Raw genomic sequence first — 22688 nt, 5'->3', positions numbered from 1 at the left:
CACGCTGCCTGTGCTCTGTGCCTCGCTGGTCGCCGAGCCCCGCGCACGCTGCCTGTGCTCTCTGCCTCGCTGGTCGCTGAGCCCCGCGCACGCTGCCTGTGCTCAGGGCTGCTCATGGTTTTAGGGAGCGGCCACCAGGCTGGAAGGCGAGTCTTAAGTCCGGCCACACGGTGCCTTCAGGGGTGTGTGTGCTGCAGTGGCTGAACCGCCGTGCGTCTCCTGCTCGATAGATTGCATCTCAGTGTGTCCTCCCGCATCAGACATGGGGCGAGGGGCCTGCGTAGCTGTGGGGTGGAGATGCCAGGAACCCTGGACGGTGGCCCCAGTGCACTGAGGGTCCACTGTACACCGCACCTGCTGCCCGACTTGTTTGAGTTTTGTGAGCATTTTCTTGGTGTAGTTTGTATGTGTGTGTGGGGTTGTCATTCTGGGCATCGGCTGCAGCTTTGCTGAGGTCTTCAGTGCCTGTGGTGATTGTTCCCCACCGGCACACAGTTTAGTGACACACTTTCCAAGCTGCAAAAGCATCTTCTAGAATGCCTGATAAAGGAAGAGGCTCAGACCGTGCAGTGTTTGGATCAGCGGGCGTGACATTCCGTGTAGTCCGTCCCCAGATGCAGAGGACTCTGTGAGCCCACTGGTCAATGAAGACGAGCGTGTGCAGTGCAAATTCACGAGTTCTGAAGGGATCAAAACACCACCCCCAGCCTGCTAGTTATAAAACAGACTCGGGTGAGATTTGAAAGATCAAACTTTGATTTTTATATGGAAGGAAGATGAGTTAGTGAAGGAGGCGTCACAGAGGGCCCTGCCCACCTTCCCCGTGGCTGTGCCTGGGGTTGCTGTTTGGGGATTTGCCTTTCCAGGGTGTCTTGCGGGACTGGTGTTTGCTGAGACCCGAGGTGGCCCCTTCCTCAGGGAGGCCGGTGGGATGCGTTGTTTTCTTCCTTCAGCAGGAGCTAGTGTGGCACTTCTGGAACTTTCCGACGTTTTTACCAAACTTGATCTTTGCTTCCAGGGATGCCCGCTGTCTGTAGCCCCGGCATGGTGCCCGTGGCCCTGCCCCCGGCCGCCGTGAACGCCCAGCCCCGCTGTAGCGAGGAGGACCTGAAAGCCATCCAGGACATGTTCCCCAACATGGACCAGGAGGTGATCCGCTCCGTGCTGGAAGCCCAGCGAGGGAACAAGGATGCCGCCATCAACTCCCTGCTGCAGATGGGGGAGGAGCCATAGAGCCTCTGCCTCGATGCCGTTTTGCCCCCGCTCTTTGGACACGCCGACCCGGCGCTCCCCAAGGAATGCTGTCCCAACAAGATTCCCGTGAAAGAGCACCCGTGTCGCCCCCTCCCGTGGACGTCTGTGCCGCCCCGTCCACACCTGTTCTTGGGTGCATGTGGGTTTTCGGTTCCTGGCGGTCCAGGACGGGGCGGGGGGCTCCCCTCCCATCTCGTGCTGGGAGGTCTCAGCGCGCTCTCCTGTCCCTGGGACGTGCGTCTCTCCTTTTCATGCCATTCTGGAAAATGCTCTTGCTGTAGAGAGCAGCTGCTTCTGCCAGGGTGTTGGAGGTGGTGGAGCGCCTTCCGATTCCATTCATGGCATTTTGTGATGTGATGTAATTGGAATAGAGCTGTTGATTTAAGGCACACACAATCCCTCACACTGTGGGTTTTTTTTAGAACTTCCCAGATGAAAACTCACGCCCTTGCCCTAACACGCTTTGCTGTGAGCCTGGCCCCTGCCCAGGGCTTGGGTCTGGTGAGCTGAGCAGCTTCCTGTGGTTGGTGTGGGGCCGGCCTCTGGCCTGGCTCACCTGGCCACTGTCCAGCCAGCCTTGTGACAGACTCCGGCCTGAAGGCAGAATGAACCCACACCTGGAGTGAGGAAGGGGGCCTGGCACGGTTGGCCAGGCTCTGCCTGATTGCCAGCCAGCGGGCATCTGAAGCCGGGTCCTTCGCCCGCCAGAGGCTGCCGTCCGTCTCTCCTGCTGCGCTCGTGCCAGCTCCGTGGGTGTCCTCCCAGGGAGCTTCTCTTCTCAACAGGCCTTGCGAGGCTGGGGTGGGAGGTGATAGAGGCAGCACTGTGCATGATTCCGAGAGGGTGTGGTGGCACTGCCAGCCGACTGCTGACAGCTTGGGAGCTGCTGTGCCCAGGACCTGGGTTCAGCATGGGCGAGGAAAGCCTGGCGAGCGTGGCCCTGTAAAAGCTTTCTGAGGCGGGAGGCGCTCACTTACCTCTGACTGCCTGGGCGCCGCATGCAGCATCTTGGCTCACAGGACAGATTTTAGGTGACACCTGGTTATGACAGTCAGAAATTTGAGAAGCTTCTCACAAGTGATGCACTTTAAATAATCTGCATGCCATTGAGACACCTGCATGTCTGGTGTTTGTGGTTCAAGTGTCTTGCCGCCGGCCTTCGGATGTAAACCCACTGATAACGGACAGAAAGAGAATGCCCACAAGTGGGTCTTCTGTGGAAGATGCAGAAGGAGGAAGTTAGTGCTTACATTTTAGTCTTTTTCTCCCTCAAAAAAATAGGTTAAGTTTCAGTGCCAGCTAGAAAATACTGCTTTCTGCCACCGATTGGGGGGTGGTTTTTGTCAAATATACTGTTGATAAATATTTATTTTTGTAAACTTGAAGTGTGTGGTGGCCGTGGGGGAGGGACATGCTGGCAGCAGGCGCCTTCTTCAGCCGTGGGTCCTAAAGGCCTTTGATCCTTTGAAGAAGAAAGACATGGTATTTGTTCAGCAGACGCCGACCACTCAGACGGAGGGGCCCCTGGGATTCCCTGTCTCAGATGGCCTGGTCTTATGCCTGTGTAGATTTCTTCTCCATTGGGAATGAAGGTGTCAGGCGGGACTGGAATGTTCTAGATGGTATGTTCCGTGATATTAACAACTCTAACCCAGGACGGACCACAAGCCACACTCAGAGGCCTCACTGTGCTGGGGGCTTCGGCGTCCAGGCGCCCAGGTGTGGCCACCAGCACCGGTTTCTGCCTTCGCGTTGCTGGGGTGCAGTGAGACTGCCACACACGTGCACATGTGGCTCTGTGGGTGTCTCCTAGAGAGGACGTGGCCCCTGCTGCCAGCCCTTGAGCAGCCCGTGTGGGGGCCCGAGGGACCCACACAGTGGGGGCCAGCCTCGCTGGAGGGAGAGCAACCCTTTGCCAATGACCACGCTTGCCGCCATCTCTTAGTTTTCTTTTTCACAAGCGCTTTATTTTTTTAATAGACAAATCACATTTTGTAAGGCCTTTAATTAAATAAGATTCTTCTTTCCTTCATTTTATGCTTTATTTCCTGTTTGAAGGCTTACTGTAGAAGTGGCTTACTGTAGAAGCAGCTTGCTGAGCCCCTCCGAGCGGTCCCCAGAATTAGCTGGTTCACAACCCCCACCCTCCCCCACCCCCGCCTGTGTCAGGTGTGGATGAGGTCGTCACACTCAGAAGGACAGGCTTGTCTGCCAGCTCACAAGGGGAGGCTGCAGTGGGTTTGGGAGCTGGGTTTAGGCCCCTGGTGTCTGAGGGCCCAGGCCTTGCCAGCCTCTGCTGCTCCTGCTCCTGGGTTTGAAGATGCAGGCCGATCGCCAGCTCCGTGGCAGCGGTCACTAAGGACAGCTTGACTGTGCCATCTCGGAGCCTCAGGCGGGGCTCCGGAGATAGAAGACAGGTCGCCGGAGGCTCCCCCTCCTCTCCTTTCCCCTCTGCAGATGCTCCCTGGGCGCTGCCCTGCAGGGTGCCAGGCAGGAGTGGTCTCAGAACGTGCGCTTCTGTTTATTTTACTGGGGTCCATTGTCCAGATTTTTCCTTGATTGTAAAATATATTTTTACTTTTTAGTCTTCTAATTTAATAAATGATCCATATAAAAATAGAGAAATAAAGTCCTTTAAGGGAAGGTTTACCATGTTTGTTCCCGAGTATTTTTTAACTTAATTCACAATACGCAGGAGTAACGAATCAGTCAGAATCAGAGTTCACTCGTCAACAGACTGGGAGCAGGAACCTTACACCTTCAGACCAAGCCTGGCCTTTGCTTCCCAGATTGAATTAGAGGAGGGAAGTCCCGGGTGCTCCTCCCTCAACAGTGGCAGTGGGCGTGGGTCTGCTCTTCCAGCCCAGGCACCCTCTCCCCACTGGGTGGTTCTGTGGTGCCTTTTCATTTCCAGGCCATTTCCATCAGGGAGTGAGCGTGGAACACGACCCCGTTCTGAGAGAGCCCACTGGGACCGTGGCACCCCCATCTCAGGAGTCTGAGCCCCTAGTGATGACTGGCTCATGCTTAGGGAGCAAAGCGCCCATAAATCTGAGCAGCACTCTAGAGACCCCGAGCCACCCTGGCACCCGGGCACGGACGCGTTGCTGGAGCGTCCATGGACACGGTGGGGTGTCTGCCCCCTCTCTGCTGCCCAACCCCCGAGGCATGCCCGCCGGTTCCCTGCCTCCACCTGAATGTGGCCTTTCTGCAGTGTTGACTCCACAGCAAACTTCCAGCCGTTACCTCTGTGGCTATGACTGATGGCATCAGTTCTGTGGAAAAGACCCCTGGGCGTGGGACTCCTGAGCAAAGATGGACCCGCCTCCCCTGCCCAAATCCCAACCTGCTTCCTGGTGCCCTGTCCCCATCGCCGGGCGTCCCCATCGCCAGGCGTCCCCATCGCCGGGCGTCCCCATCGCCGGGCTGGCCTCTCCGTCCCAGTGCTGTCTTGGTGCAGCTGCAGTTAGGATCTCTTTATTTTTTATTTTTTGTATTTTTATTTTTTAATTTTTTTTATTTATTTTTTTTGTTGTTGAGACAGAGTCTCACTCTGTCACCGAGGCTGGAGTGCCGTGGTGCGATCTCGGCTCACTGCAAGCTCCGCCTCCCGGGTTCACGCCATTCTCCTGCCTCAGCCTCCCGAGTAGCTGGGACTACAGGCACCTGCCACCACGCCCGGCTGATTTTTTTGTATTTTTAGTAGAGACGGGGTTTCACTGTGTTAGCCAGGATGGTCTCGATCTCCTGACCTCGTGATCCGCCCGCCTCGGCCTCCCAAAGTGCTGGGATTCCAGGCGTGAGCCACCGCGCCCAGTCAGGATTTCTTTTTTTAGGAGCGAGTTTGAGCACAGCCTTGCATTCCAGGCCCGTGTTTCCCGTGGGGCTGCCTTTTTCTTTTGTCTCGTCAGCTCTTTTCACGTTATAGATGGTAACTGCGCGATATACGCTGCACGTTCTTTCCCCGCTTTATCATTTTGTTTCTGTTGCTAATGATTTTGTCCCGTGTAAAATTTTCTTTTTTAATGTTGTCACGTGTTCATCTTTTTCCTTATCGTTCCTGGATTTCTGTTTATCATGAGGAAAGTTTTTCCACATTCAGGTTTGAAAGGCTCTTCTCTCACGTATTTTCCTTTTTTTTTTTTTTTTTTTTGCCCTTCATCACGGACCCCACTGGAGGCACCGGGCCCGCTGCGCAGGATGGACCGACCCTCATTGTGCGGCGGGTTCGCAGCCCCCGGATCCCTGGGCTCGGCCTGGCCTTCCCGGCACCCCCTCCTGCATTCCCGCAGGGCTGGCCCGCGCCCGGCTTCTCCTTCTAGAGGCTTCCTGGCTGTTCGTGTTGGGACTTACCAAGGAACAACTTCCGGATAAGCTTGTTCAGAGCTCATTTAATGAACTCGGGGAAAGTAGCTTCCCATGCGCGCATCCATCGTGCGGGGGCCGCTGCGCTGAGGGGTGAGGGGTGAGGGGTGAGGGGGTCGCTGGCCGCCTGTTGGCCTCGCAGCTGCGCCGCCTGCGGGTCCCTGAACTCCGGGGGTTTCCAGCCTTCTCGAGGTTTCCATGGTTACCTGGCTCCGAAAGAGACGACTTCTCTTTCCCTCCACCCTGCTGCAGCATCCCAGGCCCTCGCTGGGGGATGAGATTGGAGAGGGGCGGGGGGTTCCAGGGCGCGGGGGGGGGGGGCACAGGGCGGGGGCGGGGGGGTTCTAGGGCCCTCCTCGCCTCCCCACCCAGACGCAGGAAGCGCCCACCCTGGGGTGCTGGAGGCCGGGGCGCCGCGGGTGCCGGTGAGAGGAGCAGGGCCGGTCCTGGGGACCCGCTGCGGGGGTGGGAAGGGGCTGCGAGGCGAGGTCCTGCTCCCTCCCAGCGGAAGGCGGCCTGGGACCCAGTCAGACCGCGGTGCATCCCAAACCTCCCAGCGACCCTTGGTTGGAGAAACGGGCAGAGACCCTGCAGGGGGTGGCCCGGGCCCTGCGTGTCCTCTGGGGCCTTTGCCGCGGCCCCTCCTGCGCCCCGCACCCCACTGGAAGTGCTCTGTGTGGGTGGGAGGCTCAGCCCTGCGCGGTGGCCCCAGGAAGTGCTGAAATGAACGAGGTCCCCTGGTCCCCGCCCCCGGGGCCTCTGAGAGTAAAGGGACCCGCAGCACCAGCAGGGTGCCCCAGGCTGGGGGGGGGGGGGTCCCAAACGCGGCTCCCAGATCCCTCCTTCCCAGCTGGAGTGGAGAAGAGCCCTCTCAGCCTGGTTCCTGCCGCTGAGCAAAGGGCGGACACTTTTCTTGGATTTTAGTTTTGAAAACAGTGTTGAAAGCGTCTCTTTGAACTGTAGATTTCTGCAGAGCAACGGTTTTGGGAGCCAAACCTTGATACCAAGTTTTACTCGAAACAGAAAGTGCCAGGTAGGGAACAGAAAAGGAAGGCCTGCCGGTGCGCGGCTTTTCCCAGAGCTTGGCAAAGGCCCTGTTACCTTAAATTTCTAGCCTCAAAAATAAAATGCTGGTGCCACACTCCCCGACACAGAGCCGGCCTCACTGCTGAGCGTGAGAGTCAGGCTTGAAACATCTGCCTTCCCTTGAACGTGCTGGTGGGCATCGCTGTGCAAAGCATGACACCTGACCCCGTAGGAAACCCCTTCTTACTCATTTGCAGTGTCACTGAAAGAAACTTATCTCCCATGCCTGTTAACTGTCAGGTATCACTAAAGTTAAAGCAATAAAGCTCACTTAAGAGAAAATGGGGCCGGGCGCGGTGGCTCACGCCTGTAATCCCAGCACTTTGGGAGGCCGAGGCGGGCGGATCACGAGGTCAGGAGATCGAGACCATCCTGGCTAACACGGTGAAACCCCGTCTCTACTAAAAATACAAAAAAAAAAAAAAAAAAAAATTAGCCGGGCGTGGTAGCGGGCGCCTGTAGTCCCAGCTACTCGGGAGGCTGAGGCAGGAGAATGGCGTGAACCCAGGAGGCGGAGCTTGCAGTGAGCCGAGATCGCGCCACTGCACTCCAGCCTGGGCGACAGAGCGAGACTCCATCTCAAAAAAAAAAAAAAAAAAAAAAAAAAAGGAGAAAATGGAAAAATGAGAAACAGCGAAAATGTCAGTGCAGACGTCACAAACTCAGCATGAGTTTCCTCGAGGCATGACACGGGTTTGTGATTATGACCGGCAGGCTGAGCAGTGCCCAGCGTGAGGCGTTTGCCCCAGTGCAGGCAGGAGGGGCTGCAGTGGGCTCCGCCTCTCGGAGGACCCGAGGCTCCCCCAGGGCCCTCCCCATGGCCCCTGCTTGCTTTGTGGAGTGGGTGAGACTTGGCCTTCTCTGCTGACTCACCATACACCACTCCAGGCCCCGCTGCCCCAGGCCGGCTCCCTCTGCCTCCTCAGCGCCTGTTCTGGGCCCCAGAAGAGGCTGGAAGGGTTGGTCCTCAAGATCTCGATGGCCTCCGTTCAGCTAGGGAGCAGATTCGGGGGAAATGAGGAGGGAGGTCCCCAGTGTCACCCAGAACCGAGGGAAAGTTGTGGCCAGAGAGCTGCTCGCTTCCCACAAACACCACAATCACCCCTTGCAGGATAAAGTTTCGCACAAGTTGCTGAGTGCAGAGAGCCTGGGCCAGAAGGCCAGGCCCTGAGTTCTGGAACAGGCGAGGACCCACCCAGGCTGCCCCATCCCTCCACCCTCAGTGAATGGCGACAGCTTCTGGGCTTTCTACTGCCTCTTGGCCCCCAACCCAGACCAAGCCCCTTCCCTCTGTTGAGCCTGGCTGTGGAAACAGGTTCACCCCGACGGCTGCGTCCAGGCGTCAGCAGGGCTGGAGGAGCCCTGACAGAATGCACGTGGCCCACCAGGCCGGGCATGTAGCGATGGGTCAGGGTCCTTTCTGGTGGGCCAGGGACTCCCAAGGCCCAGGACCAGGGTTCCAGAGGGAAGGACAGCAGGGCCCCAGCTGGATCCTGCATCCAGGGCTGGGGCATGGGAAGAGAAAAGTTTCAGGAGCTGAGACTCGGCCCTTGGCCCCAGAGTCTCAGAGGGCAGGGCCAAGGGCCAGGTAAGGACCCACAGAGGTGGGATAGTCTTCAGCACAGACACCTCATCGTTAAGCTCTTCCTCATGACGCTGTAGACATGTTCTCCTTGACTATGGAGAGGAAATGGAGCCAGGGGGATGCAGCTGGTACCAGCTGAGAGAGAGAGCTCAGAGAGAGTGTGTGTGGGCACAGGCTCCAGGGATGCAGCTAGTCCCAGCCGAGAGAGTGAGCTCGGAGTGTGTCCAGTCACAGGCTCCAGGGATGCAGCTGGTCCCACCCAAGAGAGTGAGCTCAGAGAAAGTGTGTCCAGTCACAGGCTCCACGGGGAGGGGGAGCAGGACTGAGCCTTCCTCTGCCCGCAGAGCCTCAGTCCTCTCAGTGGGGACCACAGGACCTGGGCACATCAACCAGTGCTGGCAGAGTCCCAAGGCCTCTCCCAGGAGAGCTTTGGCCAGAGGTCATTAGAAGCCAAGGGGTGTCTCTGTGTTGCAGACACTCACTGGAGCAGGTGCACAGCCCCAAGGGGTGGGTTTACAGCAGCTCAGGCGGCCCCCTCACAGGAGCCTCCAGAGCCCCTTGATGTGGCCACAGCACAGCTGGCCCCTTACAGGGTGTGCGTGGGCAGAACTGATAGGTACTGCTATACCTCTGAGGCCTGTATCCTCTCTTGAAAGGGGACACCTCATCCCAGAAATCCAGCAAGGTGGATTTATTGAGACCATCTCACTGAAAACAGCCCAAAATGATGGATATCATGTTTTTAAATTCTTCCTGGAGTTTTTGAAGAGATGACAAAGGAAAGGCGAACCCAGAGAGGCTATTGCAGCAAAGTTAAGCTTCAGTCCAGGTGGTCTTGTGGGGATGGAGGGTGGAAATGTACAATGTTCATGGATTGAAATAGTCAATATGTAAAGATGTCAGCTTCTCTCAAATTAATTTAGTCAGTATAATCCCAAAGTCCCAGCAAGCCCCGTTTTGTTGTACTGTTTTTTTGTAAAGCTTGATAAGTTAATTCTAAATAGCTAGGAAGAGTCAAGACATTCTTGTAAAAGAAGCACAAAATGTGAAAGCTTGCTCAAATAGATATCAAGGCCAGGTGGCTCACACCTGTAATCCCAGCACTTTGGGAGGCCGAGGCAGGAGGATCACTTGATTTCAGGAGTTTGAGACCAGCCTAACATGGCAAAACCGCACCTCTACTAAAAATGCAAAATTAGCTGGGTGTGGTGGCAGGCACCTGTAATCCCAGTTACTCAGGAGGCTGAGGCAGGAGAATCGCTAGAACCCGGGAGGTGGAGATTGCAGTGAGCCGAGATCGCAGCATTGCACTCCAGCCTGGGCAACAGAGCAAGACTCTGTCTCAAAAAAATAAAATAAAATAAAAAAAGGGCTGGGCACGGTGGCTCATGCCTGTAATCCCAGCACTTTGGGAGGCCGAGGTGGGTAGATCAAGAGGTCAGGAGTTTGAGACCAGCTTGGCCAACATAGTGAAACCCCGTCTCTACTAAAAATACAAAAAATTAGCTGGGCATGGTGGCGGGTGCCTGTAATCCCAGCTGCTTGGGAGGCTGAGGCAGGAGAATCGCTTGAAGCCAGGAGGCGGAGGTTGCAGCAAGCCAAGATCGTGCCATTGCACTCCGGCCAGGGTGACAGTGCGAAACTCCATCTCAACAAAAAAAAAGATATCAGGACTATCAAGACTGTTGTCTACAGTAAGACAATAAAGAGTCCAGGGAACAACACAGAGACTGTAGAGATGACAGGGTGGGGAACAGATGGCCATTTTAGTACATGATATTGGGCCAAGCAGCAAGATCTGTGAAAAATAAAATGGAGTCAGACCCCCTACTTCATGCCACTTTCATACACCAGTTCTGGGTGGATTCAAAATGTAAAGGTAGAAGGCAAAATTGCGGAGCTTTTAGGAAATAATTCAGAAGACAGTATTCCTGATCCCAGGGCAGAGAAGGGTTTTCTTAAATAAGACCAACAGGCACTAACCACGAAGGATTGAGTCGCTAAAGTTAGCAACTTCTGTATTGTGACCTGTGGATTTCTGTTAGGTGCGTTTCTTATTCGGATATAACAGGGCATGTAGGCCGGGCACGGTGGCTCACACCTGTAATCCAGCACTTTGGGAGGTCGAGGTGGGCGGATCACCTGAGGTCAGGAGTTCGAGACCAGCCTGGCCAACATGATGAAACCCCGTCTCTACTAAAAATACGAAAACTAGCTGGGTTTGGTGGTGCATGCCTGTCATCCCAGCTACTCGGGAGACTGAGGCCAGAGAGTCACTTGAACCTGGGAGGCAGAGGTCGCAGTGAGCCGAGATCATGCCACTGCACTCCAGCCTATGCAACACAGTGAGACTCCATATCAAAAAAACAAAAAACAAAACAAAAAAACCAGGGCATGTCACCCATTTCTTTGCTCACCATTATGGCATGCGTGTGACTGCACTTGGCCGCTGGCCACCTCTGTTAGTAGCTCATTCACAGAGGATCTGTGGGAAGTGACCTTCTCAGTCCCTGTATGTCAGAAATGTCCTTGTCACTCTTAAATGACAGTCTGGTTGGAATAGAATAGAATTCTGTGTTGATTTACCTTCCCTCAGCGCTTTGAAAAATACCATGGCACCATCTTGCTGCATCCAGTGTTACTAATGAGAAACCAGATACCTGTCTGGTTCTCATGCCTTTGTGGGTGAACTGCCTTGTCTTTCTGGTGGCTTTGAGGTTTTCTCTTTCTCTTGGGTGTATTTTTGCTTGGCCCGTCTTGGCACTCATTGAAAGCTTTGAGCCTAACTAAGACGTCATGTTTTCGGTTCTGAAAATATGGCCTCTCTTCCATTCTCTCTATTCTTTCCTTTTGGGGCTCACTAGAAAAAGCGTTGAGATTTCCAGATCTGTCCTCCAAATCCTCTATTAAACCTGATAGCTTCAGCGCATTGCCTTTGTCTTTCTCTACTGATGGAGCGTTTGCTCTCCTTCAGGATGTTAGCATCTCTGAGCTGCTTGGTGGTTTCAGGCTGAATGCCCATTTTCTATAAAGAAAAGTAATGTCAGGCTCTGTGTCCCCACCCAAATCTCACCTTGAATTGTGTCTCCCAGAATTCCCATGTGTTGTAGGAGGGACCCAGGCAGAGGTAATTGAATCATGGGGGCCAGTCTTTCCCGCACTATTCTCATGATAGTGACTAAGTCTCACAAGATCTGATGGGTTTATCAGGGGTTTCCACTTTTGGTTCTTCCTCATTTTTCTCTTGCTGCCACCATGTAAGAAGTGCATTTTGCCTCCTGCCATGATTCCGAGGCCTCCCCAGCCATGTGGAACTGTAAGTCCAATTAAACCTTTCTTCCCAGTCTTGGGTATGTCTTTATCAGCAGTGTGAAAATGGACTAATACAGAAGTTGGTACCGAGAGTGGGGCATTGCTGAAAAGATACCTGAAAATGTGGAAGGAATTTTGAAACTGGGTAACAGGCAGAGATTGGAACAGGTTGGAGAGCTCAGAAGAAGATAGGAAAACATGGGAAAGTTTGGAACCTCCTAGAGACTTGTTGAATGGCTTTGACAAAAATGCTGATAGTGATATGAACAATAAGGTCCAGGCTGAGGTGGTCTCAGATGAAGATGAGGAACTTATTGGGAACTGGAGCAAAGGTGACACTTGTTATGTTTTAGCAAAGACACTGGTGGCATTTTTGCCCCTGCCCTAGAGATTTGTGGAACTTTGAACATGAGAGAGATGATTTAGGGTATCTGGCAGAAGAAATTTTTAAGCAGCAAAGCATTAAAAAGGTGACTTGGATACTGTTAAACATTCCATTTTAAAAGGGAAATAGGCCGGGCACAGTGGCTCACACCTGTAATCCCAGCACTTTGGGAGGCTGAGGCAGGTGGATCACCTGAGGCTGAGTTCGAGACCAGCCTGGCCAACATGAAGAAACCCCGTCTCTACTAAAAATGCAAAAATTAGTTGGGCATAATGGCTCATGCCTGTGATCCCAGCTAGGGAGGCTGAGGCAGGAGAATCACTTGAACCCGGGAGGTGGAGGTTGCAGTGAGCCAAGATTGCGCCACTGCACTCCAGCCTGGGTGACAGAGCGAGACTCCGTCTCAAAAAAATTTTTTGTTGTTGTTAAAGAGGAAAACAGAGCGTAAACGTTCAGAAAATTTGCAGCCCGATGATGCAGTAGAAAAGAAAAACCCATTTTTTGAGGAGAAATTTAAGCTGACTGCAGAAATTTCCTTAAGTAGCAAGGAGCCTAATGTTAATCCCCAAGACCATGGGGAAAATATCTCCAGGCCATGTCAGAGACCTTCACGGCACCCCCTCCCATCAGAAACCTGGAGGCCCAGGAGGAAAAAATTGTTTTTTGGGCTGAGCCCAGGATCCCTGTTCTGTGTGCAACCTAGGGACTTGGTGCCCTGCATCCCAGCCTCTCCAACTGTGGCTGAAAGGGGCCCAACGTGGAGTTCAGGCTGTGGCTTCAGAGGGTAGAAGCTCCAAGCCTTAGCAACTTCCATGTGGTGTTGAGTCTGTGGGTGCACAGAACTGAGGTTTGGGAACTTCCGCCTCAATTTCAGAACATGTATGGAAACACCTGAATGTCCAGGCAGAAGCTTGCTGCAGGGGCGGGGCCCTCATGGACAACCTCTACTAGGGCAGTGCAGAAGGGAAATGTGGGGTTGGAGCCCCCACACAGAGTCCCTACTGGGCCACCGCCTAGTGGAGCTGTGAAAAGAGGGCCACTGTCTTCCAGACCCCAGAAAGGTAGATCCACCAACAGCTTGTACCATGTGCCTGGAAAAGCCACAGACACTCAACACCAGCCCATGAAAGCAGCCAGGAGGGAGGCTGTATCCTCCGAAGCCACAGGGGAGGAGCTGCCCAAGACCATGGGAACCCACCTCTTGCATCAGCGTGAACTGGACATGACACCTGGAGTCAAAAGAGATCATTTTGGAGCTTTAAAATTTGACAGCCCCACTGGATTTTGGACTTGCATGGGCCCTGTAGCCCCTTTGTTTTGGCCAATTTCTCCCATTTGGAACAGCTGTATTTACCCAATACATGTACCCTCATTGTATCTAGGAAGTAACTAACTTGCTTTTGATTTTACAGGTTCATAGGCAGAAGGGACTTGCCTCGTCTCAGATGAGATGTTGAACTGTGGACTTTTGGGTTAATGCTGAAATGAATTAAGACTTTGGGGGATGGTTAGGAAGGCATGATTGGTTTTGAAATGTGAGGACATGAGATTTGGAGGTATCAGGGCAGAATGATATGGTTTGGCTGTGTCCCCACCCAAATCTCACCTTGAATTGTATCTTCCAGAATTCCCACGTTGTGGGAGGGACCCAGGCAGTGGTAATTGAGTCATGGGGGCCAGTCTTTCATGTGCTATTTTTGCGATTGTGATTAAGTCTCATGAGATCTGATGGGTTTATCAGGGGCTTCCACTTTTGCTTCTTCCTCATTTTCTGTTGCCACTGCCATGTAAGAAGTGCCTTTCATCTCCCACCATGATTCTGAGGCCTCCCCCGGCCATGTGGAACTGTAAGTCCAATTAAACCTCTTTTTCTTCTCAGTCTTGGGTATGAAGACAGTGTGAAAACGGACTAATACATCCCCGTGATCCCCACATGTCATGGGAGGGACACTGTGGGAGTGATTGGATCATGGGGGTGGTTTCCCCCATGCTGTTCTCGTGATAGTGAGTGAATTCTCACGAGATCTGGTGGTTTCCTAAGCATCTGGCATCTCCCCTGCTAGGTCTCATTCTCTCTCCTGCCACCTTGTGAAGAAAGTGCCTGCTTCTGCTTCACCCTCCACCATGATTGTAAGTTTCCTGAGGCCTCCTCAGCCAGGCAGAACTGTGAGTCAGTTAAACCTCTTTTCTTTATAAATTACCCAGTCTCAGGTATTTCTTTATAGCAGTGTGAGAATGGCCTCATACAAAAAGTTTTGGGCCCCCCTCTCAGCACTTCCCAAATGTTTCCTTTTCGGGATATCTGCTGGCTTTGCAGATGATTTAGTTTCTTGTTTTCAATTGCTGCTATTTTAAAGTTTCTTTCTATCATTGTCACAGTTTCTGTGTCTGTAGGGGAAGACAGGCCCACTTTTCCATCTGGAAACCAGAAATCCCTTTTAAAATGTCTTTAAAGTCTAAGTAACATTGGTTTGTATTCACTGTGTTTATTTATTTATTTATTTATTTATTTATTTTTATTTTATTTTATTTTTTTTGAGACGGAGTCTCACTCTGTCACCCAAGCTAGAATGCAGTGGCGTGATCTCGGCTCACTGCAAGCTCTGCCTCCCGGGTTCATGCCATTCTCCTGCCTCAGCCTCCCGAGTAGCTGGGACCACAGGCGCCCGCCACCACGCCTGGCTAATTTTTTGTATTTTTAGTAGAGATGGGGTTTCACCATGTTAGCCAGGATGGTCTCGATCTCCTGACCTCATAATCCGCCCGTCTCGGCCTCCCAAAATGCTGGGATTACAGGCATGAGCCACCGCGCCTGGCCCACTGTGTTTATTTTTATAGTTACTTGCTCTGGGGCATTGCAGAGCCCTGTGGTTTTGAGTGTGGCCTCGACTTGGGCTGCCTGGATGTGAGCCCAGCTTTCCCCCTGACAGAACCACACCTTTTCATTGCTTTGTGCCTCAGTGTTCCCATCTGTGGAGTGGGAGACACAATAGCAGACACCACACAGGGTATTGTCAGGATTGAATGATACGGTTCTGGGGCACAGAGACAGCACAGCATGGGCCTCTGAGAGGGGTGCTTGTACCCATACACCGACATAAATGGGTCTAAGGAAACCATCGCACCATGGGAATGACTGAGGTTTCGGAAACCAGTTGTTTACACGTGGCGGAATGCAGACCCAGGTCAGGCAGTGACCTGGCGCAACCTCCAGGCAATCAGCCTCGGAGACGCAGGGTAAACCTATAGAAGCTCACCCCAGTGGTGACCAACCTAGCCCACCGCCCACCAGAGCCCACCTGCAACCTTGTCAGGCCCCTGACTATCTCCAGCCCAGTCCTGGGGTGGCTGGCCCTGCTGGGCCTCGGCAAGGAGGGCAGGAGAGGCTGGAGCTCTGGAGCGCTGGCAGGGGCCTGGCCGGGCCCCCAGGAGCTGGGAGCTCTGTAAATGTACAGTGTGATGGCATCACTTCCTGGGCAGGGCAGGACCCACCCAAGGGCACAGGGCAGAGGCAGGCCCCGGTGTGGGGAAGGCCCCGCTCTGCACCCACACCACAGGCTTCTGCAGCCAGGCACGAGCATTGCTTTTGTCTCCCCAGGCCACGGTCTGCCTGTAGCCACCCCCTGCCCAGTAGGAGGTCATTTTGTGTCCAAAGCTCCCTGCATCCCGTTATGCCTAGGTCCTGGCTGGCACCACCTTCACTGTCTTCCCTGCCCACACCTGCAGCCCCAGCTGCTGACTCCACCCATCCCACAGGCTCCCCGATACCCTGCTGTCTGCACCGGGTGCTCTCTGCTCTGGACAGAGCAATAGAAAGGAAGGGCAGAAAGCCCTGCCCGTGCGTGTGGAGGCGGGACAAGAGGCGGGACAGGAGGCCAGCAAGCTCACGTGTCGCTTGCGCGTAGCAAGTGCCCCAAGGAAAGCATTCCCGGAGAGGTGCGCATGGAACAGGGTGAAAGGCGGCCCCGCAGGGCCCAGCACCAGCCTGGGAGCATTGCGCCTGGCTCCATGCACCTGCCCTGGGGGGCAGCTACCTCCCTGCTGACCGGGCCTGGTTGCCTGCTTGCCCCACTGACTGCCTCCATCTTCCTACATGAGCTGGTTTCCTCACACAATCCCCTACACTGGAAATAACAGCCGGGGTGACCTCTGGGTCCTGGCGGCCCCCTGCCCCCTGTCCCCTGGGCAGTGCTCCCACAGCCCAAGACTGACTCTCAGGGTGCCCACAGGGGCATGTGGATGACCAAGCGGCTCCTTGTCCCCCACCCTGCCTGGCCTTCCCAGAGGCTTCCTGGTCCTTCAGTGGCTGCTGGGAGTCCTGGACCGTCCCCTGGATGTGTCCTCCAGCCTGCAGGCCCCAGGCAAGCAGCCCACAGAGGACCTGGACAGCCTGGGAGAGACGGTAGGCAAGAAAAGACGTCAGGACAGGAAACGTACTCAATGCTCAGGGTTTATTTGCAAAACTGGGCTGGGTTGAGCAGAGGGGGCTTTGGGATGCTGACCCCTCTCTGACCTGGCCGTTGCGACCTCAGCCCTGAGGTACCCTGCAGCAGGCATGGACAGGCGGCCGCCTTGCCTGTCGCAGCTTCCTGGCAGCAGCTGGCCTTGCCTGGACCAGCCTGTCTGCCGCAGCGGCCGGACGTGGCCAGCTGGAATCCGTGCTGCGCGGGCGCTCCGGCCGTGGCAGGGACACATAGGCCCGCACATGCTTAGTTTGTTCCAGGGCGTCCCAGTGACATCAGGGAGGGGCGAGGCCAAGGTGGGCCACAGGCTCTCCCAGGGTAGGACTCCTGAGTGGCGCCCTCCCGAAAGGGGTCCTGCTGGCCCCTCACCCTTCTGGGGCCGGTTTCACCCACGGGGTGGGCAGCAGGAGCACGGAGCACGGGGTGCCACACACAGGCCGGGGGGCTCCGCAGAGCAGGCCCAAGGTTTTCATGATCGGACAATGCACGTCCTGGCTCCAGGTGGACAGAGCATGGGGATGGAGGCAGAACGTTCTCAGACAGCAGTGGCCTCCTGGGCCGGGAAGCCACGGGTGTGTGGGGGAGCCATGGGCGCAGGGACACAGAAGGGCGTGCAGCCACACTCATCCACGTGGGTGTAGGTGTGCAGGATGGCCGAGCCGTTAGGACAGTGCAAGGGCACCGTCTCCTCGTGGACCCGCCTCTCCTGGCAGCAGGTGCACTGGTGCTGCATGGCCTGGGCCTCTGCTGAGTACCTGTGGACGCAGGGTGGCCCTCACATCAGCCACCTTGGCCCCGCCGTTTCTCTGCCCAGCCATGGTGACACATGGGCCTCTGGGGTCCTGGGCCAGACGGCCGCCCCCTTCTGTCCACAGTGGCCTGCTCTGTGGGCACGTGAGGCTTCACCTTCTCAGGATGGGGCAGCTCTGGGCCCCCAGGGTCCCTTGGCTCCCGGCTCTGTCTTCTGTGGCCTGCACTTCCCCTGTCTGAACCAGCTCCTCCAATCCTGCTGACCCTGAGCAGCCCTTGACCCTTCCTCCTGCCTCTTCTAGCTAAGGGTCAACCCTTCTGGCCCCTCCTGCTGACAGCCAACTACAGTGGCAAGCCATGGGGGGCTTCACAGAAGGCTCTGGTTCCACCCACCCTCCCCAGGGGGACACCTGGACCTGGGTTCGCAGCCGGGAGCTCTGTGCCATGTGGCTCAGCTCAGCCGGGCCCTGGCCTGGCTAGGAGAGCGGCCCCAGGCTTTCTGCCAATGGACGTGGAGAGGGGGAGCCCTGCTGGGGAGCCCCTTCCCTCCTTCCTGGAGCTGGCGTAGGCCCTCCTGACCCAGAGCAGGCTGCCAGCCAGCTGACGGGCCAGGGCGGACCCACCACATGCAGGTGCTCTTGGCACAGGGCCGGGAGCCCACTCACTTGGACGCTCCGGGGCAGGAGCCCTCACAGAAGGTAATGTTGACCTCGGTCTCGCAGCCCTGGTGCCACAGGACGGTCGTGTTGACGCGGACTTGACAGGAGTCTGGGAGGAGGAAAGGCAGATGTGGAGCCCCACTGGACCCTCACTCTGAGGGCCTGGACCTGCTGGGCCGACCCTCCCCATGGGACCACCCCTCCCATGGCCCTCCAGGACCAAGGGTGGAGTCTGGACTCAGGCATCCCACTGCTGCCTAGTGCAGATGTCTGGGCAGGAATGGATGGGTGGCGACGGGCTGGAGCTGGAGGGCTGGTGTGGGAAGGTGGCTTCCACTTACCCTCCTCACAGGAGTAGCAGCAACCGGTTTTCCTGAGGCTCCCCTGGGGCGGGCCAAAGACAGGGGGCAGGGCTGTGGGCGGGGCCTCCCTGGTGGGTGCGGCCTCCTGGGGAGGGGCCCACCAGGGCAGGGGCATGGCCTCCCAGGCAGGGGCGGGGCCTCCCAGGCAGGGGTGGGGCCTCCCAGGCAGGGGTGGGGCCTCCCCAGCAGGGGTGGGGCCTCCCTGCTGTGCAGGGCATCCCAGACAGGGGTTGGGCCTCCCTGATGGACAAGGACTCCCAGGCAGGGGCAGGGCCTCCAGCACACACCCTGCAGCTGGACACATCTGGGCAGGATGCAGGCTGTGGGGTCAGCAAATGGACTCCACCCTCAACCTCACAGAGGTACACGGTGCAGTTGTCCACACGGCTGTTGACCCAGGTTTCGTTCAGCTGAAATTCAAGGGTGAGTGTGGAAGCTGAGTAGGGATTACCTCTTGTGCAGAGCCCCGTTGGGGGTGAGGGTCTCCAGGGAGGGAGCTGAGACCTGCCCCCACATGCCTCTGCTGTTACCTGGACTGGCTGGCCATCGGGTGTGAGGCAGGCGGTCTGCACGCACTCCCCACAGCACTGCCCGGCCACTCTCTTGTACTCAAAGCCCTGTGGGGACATGAGGGGCGTCAGGCCCTAACCCTCTCCTCCAGTGCATGCCCCGGCCCAGCCTGCCCTCCTGTCTACACCCCAGTGGTCCAGGACCCCTTAGCCCTGTCCCTGCCTGGGCCTATACCCGAAGAAGTTGCCCCCACTGTTATCCCGGCTCAGCCTCACCCCAGTTTCCAGCACCTTCTCTCTGCCTACCCCTGCCTTCCTGGAACCTGACCCCAGCCCCTGTCCCCAGCAGCCTGCAGGTCCTGTCCCACCCCCAGACCCCCTCAGTTATCCTCCTACTTCATACCCTCCCTTTGGAAACAAACAAGACCCCAGCAGTGGCTGAGCTAGAGAACCCCAGGGAGCCAGGATAAGTGACTCAGGGCTGGGTCTGCCCAGCAGCTGTGGGCTCACCTGGGGGCAGGTGCCTCCGGTCTCACTTGGGGGCAGGTGCCTTGGGGGCTCACCTGGGGGCAGGTGACTCAGGTCTCACCTGGGGGCAGGTGTCTCGGGTCTCACTTGGGGGCAGGTGCCTCGGGTCTCACTTGGGGGCAGGTGCCTCAGGGACTCACCTGGGGGCAGGTGCCTCAGGGGCTCACCTGGGGGCGGGTGACTCGGGTCTCACCTGGGGGTGGGTGCCTCGGGTCTCACTTGGGGGCAGGTGCCTCAGGGGCTCACCTGGGGGCAGGTGCCTCGGGTCTCACCTGGGGACAGGTAGTATTGTTGCAGGCATCCTCCTGACATTGCACCGTTGGGTCCTGGGTGTCCCCAGAGAGGCAGGTACACATGTGGCAGGGAAGGGCGCCTGGGAAGGTTGCACCAACCTGCAAGGGGTGGGAGGGTGGCACTGAGGGCACTGGTGGGGCAACAGGGCCAGGACCCCTCCCCATGACCCATTGGGGCCTGCAGGGAGTTGTTCCTTCCTCAGATGGAGCATAGATGCACCCCTGGCTGAGCATGGACCCAGGCAGGCAGGGAGCTGATGCACACAGGGACCACAGGTGGGCAGGGAATCCGGGCAGGCAGAGACCCCATGTGGGCAGGAATCTGGGTGGGCAGAGACCCCATGGGGGCAGGAATCTGGCAGGCAGGAATCCGGGCGGGTAGGAATCTGGGTGGGCAGGCGGGGACCCCAGGCCAGCGTGTGCTGCCCCCAGGCTGTTGCTGGGAGCCCCTGAAGGGACCTCTCAGAGGCAGCAGGTGTGGAGCTCATGGCTGTCGACGTAAGGTGCCCCCGAGTCCCAAGCATGTCCCAGCTCTGACGTGTCCAGGGCCCCGGTGCGGATCGGCCCTCAGGGCAGGAATGTCAAGACAAGGAGTGGGGCTCAGAGAGCCCTGGGGCATCCCACACACATGTTCAGGCCCCAGGGCCACACCCGCCCACTGCTGTGCCCTTACCCCGTAGAAGGTGCCATTGTACGAACACAGCTGAGGTCCTGGAAGGAAAGGGAGCTAAGCCCTCGACAAGTGGTGGGGAGCATGTGCTCCAGCGCCCCCACCATCCTGCACCCCCCCACCCCCAGCAAGAGGCCACCCAGGAGCCCGGCCCCAGCCCCGCCCCAGCCCCGCTCACTGCAGCGGAAGGTGGGACAGCAGTCGCCCTCCTCGTGGGTGCAGATGGACTCCTGCCCTGGCGGGCACACAGGCAGGCTCTGGGGGCAGGTGGTTGTGTTGCACACTGCGGGAGAATGGAGGCTACTGTCTGGGCGCTGCTCACTCCTCCTGCCGACCACTTCTTCCCACAGTAAGTCGCAGGCGTGCTTTTCCCCGAGGACCTGACCGCTTCACAGCCCCTGGGGGCTCCCTCCAGGCCCCTTGCTTGGCCACCTCCCCGCTGCTTCCCACGTCCCTGGGCCACTCCTGGGCAGGCCAGAGGTCACCAGCCTCATCCTTAGGAGGAGAATGAAGCACCTGGAGGCCATCTCTGCCGAGTGGTCCTGCCGCGGTCACGCCAGGACACAGTGGCTCTCCTCTGCTCTCCTGTGCCCAACCCACAGGCCCCTGGTGGGCACCGGCTCTGTCCCCCCTCACCCTATGCCGGGCACCTCTGCTCTGCAGGGTCTTACCGCACACCGTCTCGGGGCAGCAGGGGTTGTCGGCCCGGGGCCTGGTCACGGTTACGAAGCCGGGACGGTTGCACGGCGGGGGCTGACCCTGGGCCTCACAGGGCAGGGGCTTGCACTGCACCGACACTGAACCCTCGTCACACACGCAGGACTGGCAGTTGCTGACCCACCGCTCCCCGGGCTGGAATGGATCAAGGGGGTCCCTGAGGGCTCCTGGACAGACACAGGTCAACCCTGGGCATCTGTCCAGCCACCCCCTCCCTCGGGCTGGTACCCGAGTGGCCCAGAGTGATAGGGCAGGAAGCGCACACCAGCCACTGGCACGTCCACGTCACACTCGGGCGCCCCACAGCTGCCCTGTGGGATGGGGATGCTCCTTCCCTCCCTCCCTCAGCTCGCGAGAGGGTGGGGTAGGGCAGGTGGGGGTGGAGCCACTCACAAATTTAGGAAACCCATCAGGTCCCACGCAGGCTGGAAAGAAAACAGCATGGCATCACGGAGGGTGCTGAGTTTGCAGGCGGAGGGGCCTCTGGCCATGGGAGATGCTCTCAGGCCTGGAGCCTGCTTCCCCCCGGGATGGAAGGCTGTGGAGAACTTTTGGGGTGTCAGATGTGGCTGGAGCTCAGGCCAGGGCACCGTGAGCCCAGCTGTCAGTGCATGGAAGCCTCATCCATGGTGGTGGGAGGCAGGGCTCAGGGGAGGGACCACCACAGGATCACTCAAGGACAGAGCCTCCCTGTGGGGCTTCAGGGGACCGTGGGGGCTCTGCAGGGTTCAGGGCCACTCTGGGGCCATCCCATGCTCTGGTGGGGCAGAACAGGTCACAGGGGTCAGCTGGGGAGAGGGGAGAGCACATCATGGTCCTGGGCGGCTCCTCCCACCCTGTGTGTGCTTGGGTCGGGCCCAGGGTCGTGTCCCGCCGCAGGTGGCGGAGCTTACGGCAGGCCTGCACGCAGATGCCCATGTGTGCGTTGAAGAGGATCTGGTCCTCAGGGCAGAAGCAGCCCTCTGCCAGCCCCTCCAGCTGTGGGCTCTGGTTCCTGCAGGATGACAAGAGAGGCCCTGAGACCTAGAGATCCAGGAGGCCTCCACTGTCATCCACATGAGTCCCCAGGATGGGCAGTGGGGAGCGGGGAAGGAGATGAATGGGTGGAGTGCAGGGCTCAGGGTGGGCGGGGCTGGGGGCGGGGACGTGTGGGGCTGGGGTGGGGGTGGGTGGGGATGGGTGGGGCTCGGGGGCGGGGCCAGGTGGGGATGCGGGGCCAGGCGTGGCCAGGGATGCGCCCCCTGCCCGACTCTGTCTCTAAGGCATCTGGGAGCAGCAGGGGATGTTTTCCAAGGAGTCCTGGGCTCGGGCACCCCAGAGATCTGTGGCCCACAGTGGGATACCCTCTGGCCTCCTCCTGCTCCCCCAGACCGGTCAGGCAGGCCTGGGTGGTGGGGAAGGCACCAGCCATCCCTGTGCTCACCTGGAGTTGCAGGTGGCAGGCTGTATGGGGCCGCATGGCTTGTACACTTTGGTGGGTGGGCAGGTGAGGTCTGTGGGCACAGAGAGGTGTCAGACAAGCCAAGGGGTCTGGGGGGCCCAGGGCCACCCCCACTCACCACACAGGCCACTCAGGCTGAGGGGTCTGGGGGTGCCCAGGGCCGCCCCCAATCACCGCACAGGACACTCAGAGAGGCCGAGGAGTCTGGGGGGCCAGGGGCCGCCCCCACTCACCGCACAGGACACTCAGGCCGAGGAGTCTGGAGGGCCCGGGGCCGCCCCCACTCACCGCACAGGACACTCAGAGAGG

The 22688-nt window shown here is 57.5% G+C and overlaps 2 protein-coding genes across 4 annotated transcripts in view; one reads left to right on the top strand and one right to left on the bottom strand.

Annotated features, from left to right (window-relative positions):
* Nucleotides 1-3903, top strand: part of TOLLIP (toll interacting protein) — a 36504-nt gene extending 32601 nt beyond the window's left edge. For all 3 annotated transcript variants that reach the window (XM_055093951.2, XM_055093952.2, XM_063608030.1), the window contains one exon: nucleotides 1019-3903. In XM_055093951.2, the coding sequence (XP_054949926.1) occupies nucleotides 1019-1233 (215 nt within the window). In that variant the 3' untranslated portion in view covers nucleotides 1234-3903. The remainder of the gene's footprint in view (nucleotides 1-1018) is intronic.
* A 12972-nt stretch (nucleotides 3904-16875) lies between these two features.
* MUC5B (mucin 5B, oligomeric mucus/gel-forming) overlaps nucleotides 16876-22688 on the bottom strand; it is a 41558-nt gene continuing 35745 nt past the window's right edge. Inside the window, exons 44-55 of the mRNA XM_055093955.2 lie at nucleotides 22362-22431; nucleotides 21832-21932; nucleotides 21332-21363; nucleotides 20893-21073; nucleotides 20400-20504; nucleotides 20225-20262; nucleotides 19531-19650; nucleotides 18752-18838; nucleotides 18509-18631; nucleotides 18201-18243; nucleotides 17866-17968; nucleotides 16876-17205 (exon numbers count right to left, since the gene is read on the bottom strand). Coding sequence (XP_054949930.2) covers nucleotides 16986-17205; nucleotides 17866-17968; nucleotides 18201-18243; nucleotides 18509-18631; nucleotides 18752-18838; nucleotides 19531-19650; nucleotides 20225-20262; nucleotides 20400-20504; nucleotides 20893-21073; nucleotides 21332-21363; nucleotides 21832-21932; nucleotides 22362-22431 — 1223 coding nt within the window. The 3' untranslated portion in view covers nucleotides 16876-16985. The remainder of the gene's footprint in view (nucleotides 17206-17865; nucleotides 17969-18200; nucleotides 18244-18508; nucleotides 18632-18751; nucleotides 18839-19530; nucleotides 19651-20224; nucleotides 20263-20399; nucleotides 20505-20892; nucleotides 21074-21331; nucleotides 21364-21831; nucleotides 21933-22361; nucleotides 22432-22688) is intronic.

This window comes from Pan paniscus, chromosome 9, assembly GCF_029289425.2.
Source record: "Pan paniscus chromosome 9, NHGRI_mPanPan1-v2.0_pri, whole genome shotgun sequence".
Classification (NCBI taxonomy): domain Eukaryota; kingdom Metazoa; phylum Chordata; class Mammalia; order Primates; family Hominidae; genus Pan; species Pan paniscus.
This window is presented reverse-complemented; position numbering and strand designations above follow the sequence as displayed.